This window comes from Prionailurus viverrinus, chromosome B1, assembly GCF_022837055.1.
Source record: "Prionailurus viverrinus isolate Anna chromosome B1, UM_Priviv_1.0, whole genome shotgun sequence".
Taxonomy (NCBI): domain Eukaryota; kingdom Metazoa; phylum Chordata; class Mammalia; order Carnivora; family Felidae; genus Prionailurus; species Prionailurus viverrinus.
This window is the reverse complement of record NC_062564.1, coordinates 149,456,659-149,465,585: the sequence shown is the minus strand read 5'-3', so window position 1 is coordinate 149,465,585 and position 8,927 is coordinate 149,456,659. Positions and strand designations below refer to the sequence as shown.

Genomic DNA, 8,927 nt, shown 5'->3' with positions numbered 1-8,927 from the left:
CACCTTGTTCTTTAACTCATTCAACTACATCACATGCCACCAAATGAACCATTTGGTCAAGCTAAGAGGAGAAGCAAACAATTCTGGTTTTTATAAAGAGCTGCTCTGAGAAAAAGAATAAGTTCTGTTATAGATATTTATAAGTATGCCTTTTTTTATTTTAAATCCTAATATATAAGTAAATACTATAGAATTCACCCAACCAGTCCTCTGATGGAACAATACTAACAAATTATTGTTATCATGATTTTTACACAGAGGTTCTCTTTAAAGGTCAATTTTACAACTTATTTTCTAGCTATTTCATCTGAAAATGAAAACTATAATTCTTCTTGGGCTTCTGGGAGCCACAATGTCAGCCCCAGTAAGTGATCTTATGGTATAACTAAAACCATTGTGGGGAACCTTTAACAAATCCTTCTTTCACCATTTGTTGTTTATTTTTTTAGCTTATCCCACAGCGCCTTATGTCTGCAAGCAACAGCAATGAGGTTAGTTGAAATACAACAATCTCTCCATTTTGTTTGTTTGTTTCTATGGAAACCCAGTAGAGTAGAGATAAAAGCCTTCATTAATTTACCCTGCATGCCTATCCATTAGCTCTTACATCCAAATATATTTCCAATACTGATGTTTATTGGGTGTACCAAGTTATTTCTAAAATATCATTTTGCTCCCCTGTTTGACAGTAAACTCTTTAAAGGCAGAGACAGTATCTCATATATATTTTTATTCTAATAGCACCTAATACAGATGTGTATAGGTGTTTAAGAGCATAAAGTGAGTGGCTAACCCTATGGAATGGGCTGAAGTTTTGCAAGTTTATACACAGCAGGGGAGAGGTGGTTAAATCCTAATCTCTAATCACAGTAATTTAGCATAAGCTTAGTGAGAAAACACCACTAGCACCAAACGGATCAGTCAGCTCTGACTTGTTCTTTATTTGTAGTAAACATCGTTCTTAATCATTTTAGCATGTGTAATAATCTGGTTTTCATATTATCTTTCCTTTTCTAGTTACTTCTGAATCTTAATACTGCTCAGCTTCAGCCACTACAGTTTCAGGTACCTCTATGATTATTCTAAGAAGATTTGCCTATGACTTATTTTTTTACAGTAGTTTGTATGAGGACAAAATGTTTTCTGATTTCATTTCTGAAATCTCAATTATTAAGGTTATGGATTCATCCCATATATTCTAATGACCTTTGTTTGAAGACAAAATTAAAAGCTGTAATCTGATTAAGATTTATTTACTGAGAATTTGACACATGCCAGACACAAATTCTCACAACTATGAGATAGTTAAATTAACTATTTACACAAAGTCATACTCAGTTGAAGAAGAAGAAGATTTACAACCAGTCTGGCAACTGCAGAAACCATACCCTTCATCCACCTCACTCTGCCCCATATTTTTTATGATTTCTGGGAATTTAACATTGGTCATGCTATTTGCACAGCTCATAATGTCCTAAAATGCTGTCCTTTTTTATAATGCTGCAGTAGAATTGCAGAAATCGTTTACATTTTGTCCTTTTTTTGCTCAGGACTGATTTTAAATTCTTTCTGAAATGAAAGAGAAATTCTTCCTTTCTTTCATGTCCTCCCAGGGCCCATTTAATTCATGGATTCCTCCTTTCTCTGGGATTCTACAACAGCAGCAGCAAGCTCAAATTCCAGGGCTCTCCCAATTCTCTTTATCAGCTTTTGACCGGTTGGCTGGACTGTTCCCAAATCAGACACCTTTCCCAGGATGGGTCAGTTTTGCCCAGGGAACTCAGGTGGGACAGCTGGACCCCTCACAGCCTCAAACATCACCACAGACCCAACAGGGCTCTAATCATGTAAGTAGAGCCTCTCCCATCTTATTCTTTGGAGAGGTAACTCATTTTGAATGTGAAAATGAATTATGAATCAGCTTTAAAATAAGACAGGAGCAGGGAGCCTGTGTGGCTCAGACAATTAAACGTCTGACTCTTGATTCCAGCTCAGGTCATGATCTCTCTCTCCCCCCTGCTCATACTCTATCTCTTAAAAACAAAATCCAAACAAACAAACAAACAAACAAAAAGACAGGAGTTCTTTAAAATAAGACAGGGGTTACTGAGAGAGAATTCTTTCTCATAATTTGCTCTACCATCACTGGAAGTACTTCCCTATCTTTTCTGATTTCTCACATGAAAAAAAGCTATTTAAATCAGCTATTATATCACAGTCACAAATCAAAAGTGATAAAACAAGTCTTAGAAAAGATAGAGAAATGTCATCTTTAAAAAAGAAACAATTTTCATTAATGACATACACATAATAGATACACTTTTGTTGTCACAGAAGTCTTGTATATAAATTACACATGTAGTGGCTAGGTCTAAGAAAAACAGCTCCGGAATTTTATGTTAAAAAGTCGAGTACAGGGGTGCCTGGGTGACTCAGTTGGTTAAGCATCTGACTTTTTTTAATGTTTTATTCATTTTGAGAGACAGAGAGAGAGACACTGTGAGCGGGATAGGGCAGAGAAAGAGAGAGACACAGAGTCCAGAGCAGACTGCAAGCTCTGAGTTTCAGTCAGCACAGAGCCTGATGCAGGCCTCGAACTCACCAAGCATGAGATTATGACCTGAGCCAAAGTTGGCCACCTAACTGACTTAGCTACCCAGGAGCCTCAAACATCTGAATCTTGATTCTGGCTCAGGTCATGATCTCATGGTTTGTGGGATTGAGTCCTGCATCTGGCTCTACACTACAGCACAGAGCCTGCTTGGGATTCTCTCTCAATCTCTCTCTCTATGCCCCTCCTCTGCTCATGTGTGTCCGCTCACAAGTGTGCATCCTCTCTCTCTCTCTCTCTCTCTCAAAATAAATAAGTAAACATCTAAAAAATATATCTTTAAGGGAACCTGGTTAGCTCAGTCAGTTAAGCATCCAACTTCTGCTCAGGTCATGATCTCCTGGTTTGTGAGTTCGCACCCATCAGGCTCTGTGCTGATAGCTCAGAGCCTGGAGCTTGCTTTGGATTCTATGTCTCCCTCTCTCTCCCCCCTCCCCCGCTTGCACTCTGTCTCTCTCTCTTTCAAAGATAAACATTAAAAAATATTTTTAAAATATATTTTCAAATGTCAAGTATAATTTTTTATACCTTTTTTCGGCAGGTTATGCCCTATGTGTTCTCCTTCAAAATGCCTCAAGAGCAAGCACAGGTAAATAAATGGAATACTGTCACTCTTACAGACAGATGGCTATATATACTCTCCACCTAATGCTTTCTTTTATATTTGTAGCTCTGACTCCTATAGCAGGGCTATGAAACTTATACAATTATCTCTGTCTAGTGCCACCATTGCTGGGATTGCATCAGTTTGTTAATTTTAGGCTTACATAATAACTCCTGAAGGAAGAACAGCTAAGGAGATTCCCGAGTTTCCAGGGCATTAGTGTATTGGGAATAAAGGAGCTCACCAAGCCGTAAGTCACGTTCCCTCTGCATGGCATTTGTACTGGCATTTGGGAACTAAAAAAATACTGTAGGCTGACTTTTTCCAACCCTGAATTTTGTTTTAGAGGTAGATGTGTTAAATTGATAAATTATGATATGATGAAGAGATAAAAAACGCTTACCATGTTATTTGGCAGTATGGCACTGTGCTCAAAATATTTCCAGGTTCTTGTGTGTATTTTCAATTTAACTCCCTATTACAATCAAGTGGTGATTTCTATTAAATAAGAGATCTTAAAAAATGAATGCCAACTAGTATAATCATTAGAATAATATGAAAAACCCTCTTAAGATTAGTTTAATTAATTTTATAATAAACTAGGTTCAAAGAAATAGGGACATAGATAAATTATTCACCAGCAGAAAACTGACCATTTCATCAAAAGTTACACCACTTGGCTCCCATGTAATCATAATTATGTAATTTCATCCCACCCTCATCATAAAATAAAAGTTACCTCTAGACATTACCTCATTCTATACTTGGTAAGTGAAACTGCTTCATTTTAAGGATCAGGAAACTAAGTCTTAGTGAGATTAAATTCCCAATCCTAATGGAAGTAAATAGATGACTGGGAATATAATTCTTCATCCTTCTTTTAACCACTAAACTAGTGGCTCTCCACCCTCTGTAATTTTCGAAATTACAAATGCCCGGACCCTGCCCACACCTAATGAATCAAGACCTGATGAGTAGATCCCAAGTATGATTATCTGTTAAAATGCTAAATAGGTGATTTTAACTCGTAGCCAAAAGTAAGAACCACTGCATAAAATGTACTTCTCAAACTACACTTGTTGTTTTTTAACTCTTATATCTATTATTGTCTCTTATTTAATTATGCAAGGAAACAAAACAGCATACTAAACTCTATGTACATACTAAGGTCCCATTTTCTGTAAACAAATATACATGTGTAGACACACACAGATATAAATGGAAGCCAATACATGATAATGTGTGGCATGTTAAACTTGCAGTTAAAACATTTCCTTGTCTATTTCTGGGTTGTCCAATATTCTAAAAATGCATAGGGATTGTCTCAAAATGGCAATTATTAAGGGCAAAACATTCTTGAGAATTCGTTCCTTATCATAGAACTTCTAATACCATATCCTGCGGAATAATGATTCTCAAAAAATATGGAAAATGCTGCTAAACTATTCTCTTCTTAGATATTCGCAAAGTAATTTGTACATGATGTCTGTATATAAAATCTACAGTTTTTATGTAAGGTCCAAGGTGCCATTTTTGAAAATCTTGTTATTTTACTACTTCCTTAATGTGTTTGACCAAGCAGTCTTTTTTTTTTTAATATGAAATTTATTGTCAAATTGGTTTCCATACCACACCCAGTGCTCATTCCCACAGGTGCTCTCCTCAATCCCTATCCCCCACCCTCCCCTCCCTCCCACCCCACATCAACTCTCAGTTTGTTCTCAGTTTTTAAGAGTCTCTTATGGTTTGGGTCTCTCCCTCTCTAACTTTTTTTTTTCCTTTCCCTCCCCCATGGTCTTCTGTTAAGTGCAATCTTAAATTCCAGCATCATGTGTAATATGAGTTATTTCTAAAGTCTGAGAAGGACTACTTTATGCATATATGCATATATGTGCTTAAAGAAGGACTACTTTATGCATATATATATATATATATATATATATATCAGCTGTAAAACAATATTGACATTAGAAGACTTTTTTTAAAGACCTATGTGGATCTAATGGAAGCTCTTATGTACTTTTCTGTTTACAAATAGATGTTTCAGTACTATCCAGTCTACATGCTCCTACCTTGGGAACAACCTCAACAGACAGCCACGCAGTCACCTCCACAAACAGGACAGCAGCAATTTGAGGAGCAGGTAACTACTATTTGATTGTAATCTGACTAGTTCTTCCTGAGAATAGAGAAGTTATAGTAAATTTTCAGAGAAGAGAACATCTGAGTATATTTACTGCAAAAGTCAACAGCCTAGACTGATGGTGACAAAAAGATATAGTGCGTTCTCCTAACATATCACTAAGATGGAAGTGCTCGAAGCTGAATTTTAAAAAGAACAAAGTCAGTGAGTGGACTTCAGTAAAATCAGAGGCCAAAGGTTGCATCATCTTGGAAAAAATCTTCTAATTTTTTAAAAGTTACCAGCATCCCTCTTGTCATATTTACATGTGGCTATTATTAAAAAATAAATAAATAAATATCCCCCATGACAGACGGCACCTAGGATCACTAGATACAATTAGATAACTTTATATTGAGCTTTGTGGCCCTGCAATACATTTTTGGAATTCCATTGTAATTCCAGGTGGCACATTCATAACTAGATTTCTTTTAGTTAGAATGGGGGAAATTTTCAGTAGCTTATCACCACTCTAAAACCAAATTAGAGAAAACTGAAAATTATGCTTTAAGAGACTGATAGTAGTAATTCTGAGACGTGTTAATTTAGAGAGAAAGGGGAAATTTTAAGCTAGGAATAATACAGTATTAAAAAGATGCTTGGTAATTTATCAATAATTTTTATCACCTAGAAGATATGAACTTTTATTTAAAAAGTATTTAATATAATTATAATACAATATTATATATAATTTTAAGTCATAATTTATTATAAAATTATGACAAAATCATACAACAAATCTAACACATTTTCCAAAAATCTGACAGATGCCATTCTATACTCAATTTGGATATATTCCAGTACAAGTAGAACCTGTAAGTAATGCATATTTTTCTTTAAAAACAAAACTAACTTTTCAAATGACTTTCTTCATGACCTATTAAATCCATCAGTGCCCTTCATCCAAAACCCATCTTTTTTTTTTAGAACACCACCATAGTTGAACAAAATTAGATTTATCTACTCATTGCAATAGCACAGGACACACATGGGGAACTCTGGGTGTCTTTTTTTCTTAATAAATCTTTTTTTAAGTTTATTTCTTTATTTTGAGAGAGAGAAAGAGAGCACATGAGCAGGATGGGGCAGAGAGGGAGGGGGAGAGAATCCCAAGCTCTGTGCTGTCAGTGCAGAGCCCTACATGGGGCTCCATGCCATAAACCATGAGATCATGACCTGAGCTGAGATAAAAAGTTGGACACTTAACCAACTGAATCACTCAGGCACCCCTGTGGGTGTCTTAATAGGAAGGTGACTCTTCTAGGCTTCTGTCAGGTGATTTGGGGGAGACTTCAGGAAGTAATGGTTCACTCTGAATTCGGTATTCTCAGGAAATGATTGATAATTCTACAACTGGTTAATTAAACAATTCTTACCTAGAAGATAAGAACAACAGTCTAGAACAACAGAGCAAGAACAACAGAGCAAGGCAAAGGCTATGATTCATAAAAAAAGAAGAGTTACTCAGATTATCCAGGATATGAGGATACCTGGTATTTTTGTGGCTAGCATGGTGACCTTGCTTTACACAAGATTACAGAGTGATCTTGTTTTTGTTGTACTTCATCATGTTCATGACCTTGTCTGATGTTGGTATTCTGCAGGGTTGTTAATATTCAACAGAACACCAGGGCCCAGCAGAGAATGTCCAGCAAGCTCCTAACAACACAAGCAGAGTTGTATGTCCCATGTCACGAGTTACTTTTCTCTTTCTCGAATCTAAATGATTATGTTTGTTTTTAAGAAACTGAAATTAAAGAAGTTGAGACGTGTGCTAACTGCCTTGAATGTAAAGGCAGTTTACATTTTTATAATGTAAAACTATTTTTTTATAGATGAAAATTTTAGGCTTTTTAAAAACTTTCCAATTTTTCAGGTTATACCGGGAGTCCAGCAGCAACTAGCCTTAGATCCCTTCACAGACACAGCTTCTGAAACTGTTGTGATGGTAAGATTCCTCACCACACTGTGCTACCTACCAACCAGAAATCAGCAACTGACAACCTACAGGTTCCCACACTATTGTGCATTTTAATGAAAACTTTATTATTATTTTTCCATCAACAATTATTCCTCTTTCCACGCATAATCTTATGCCAGTCAAGATTCAATTTATGCAGATTACCAAATATTTACTACGCTATATAAGATACACTCCTAGGTACACTCATTTAAAATCAGGTATCAAGAGACATCCATGTTTGCTGGTATTTATTTATAGTCTTTCTATGATAGATTATAACCTAGGAAACCAATGAAGTCATTTACTTCTCAAGAAAATTCTTTGCCTTGCATCTCAATCCTATTGCTTTATATTCTTCCCAATTTTGACCTCATACTTGAACTGGTAACCACTTAGTTTTCTTTCTAATTCTTCATAGCCAGCAGGAGCACAAAAAGAAATGATAAACTTTAAGCATGCCAACAGAGGACTTTTCATTCCTTCTACTTCACAAAAACCCAGCACTACAAATTATTTTGCTCCTGCTATAGACCCAACTATTACCCCCCAGGTGATGGAAAAGAAGGTAAACAAAGATCCATTTTATGTAAGAAATTATTATCTAATAAAAAATATAAAGTTAATGTGTATAGGACTTAGTCATGGAAATAATGAGAGAGGTAATGATATAGTAAATTATGTGGTCTTTACCTTGAATAGGGAGGCCAATAATTGATTATTCATAATCAATTAATTAGAATACAATTTAATTTTTATTTAATAAGAACTTCTTGTGAATGTCCTTTTCTCACTAGGCCAATACTGATTACCAAAAGGAACCATAAGATGGTGTCCTAATCGTTCAGAGTTTTTGGTAAGTATTTGCCAAGAGGCATGCATTAAATACCATGACATACCCTAAATTAAAAGAGAAACAAAAAACTGTCAGGGGAACTAATGAAGAGGTCTTATCAAAAGGGGGGAAGTTAGTGTTTAGACAGTCCTACAAAGCTAATAATTTGGGGGACTTTAGCAATGTTTTTTAAAATAAAAATAAATTTTTGAGAATCATGTATGCCTATGCCATATGTTTGGTATTAACTCTGAAAACATAGGTAGTAAATGTGTAAAAGACATTCTACAAACACAATATAGAATCAGTTCTCCTAAATCATCACTTTGCTTTGCAAGGTAGAAGTAACTTTGCCAATACATCTGTGTTGGCTTGGAATGAAATAAAGTCTCCAAGGGTTAAAAAAAAATGCACAATCACATGGAAATTAAAAATTCCATGACTTTTCTATCAAATATAACCTTAATTAATTACCTGTCCTAATGGGCTTGGTTGGCCAAGGCTCATTGGTGTTTGATAGAAGGGCAAGCTGGAATGGCACCAAGAAGTAAAGAGCAGACAGTAAAAAGCAAACAATCTGGCCTCAAGGGAAAAGTAAAAGCCAAAGGTTTTTTTCAAATCTCCTCCCTGCTAAGAGTCTTTTCTGATTCCTCCTTCTATGAAAATGAATACTCAGCATTCTTCAGTTGGAAAAAAATCTACAAAAATCCAACCAGAATTGAATAGTTTAGCACA

General features: G+C 35.6%; 1 protein-coding gene across 1 annotated transcript in view; it reads left to right on the top strand.

Annotated features, from left to right (window-relative positions):
• The first annotated feature begins 313 nt into the window (after positions 1–313).
• LOC125164868 (odontogenic ameloblast-associated protein-like) overlaps positions 314–8,927 on the top strand; it is a 34,199-nt gene continuing 25,585 nt past the window's right edge. The window contains exons 1-9 of the mRNA XM_047857607.1: positions 314–364; positions 450–491; positions 1,018–1,065; positions 1,614–1,847; positions 3,153–3,200; positions 5,254–5,358; positions 6,165–6,212; positions 7,274–7,345; positions 7,779–7,925. Coding sequence (XP_047713563.1) covers positions 314–364; positions 450–491; positions 1,018–1,065; positions 1,614–1,847; positions 3,153–3,200; positions 5,254–5,358; positions 6,165–6,212; positions 7,274–7,345; positions 7,779–7,925 — 795 coding nt within the window. The remainder of the gene's footprint in view (positions 365–449; positions 492–1,017; positions 1,066–1,613; positions 1,848–3,152; positions 3,201–5,253; positions 5,359–6,164; positions 6,213–7,273; positions 7,346–7,778; positions 7,926–8,927) is intronic.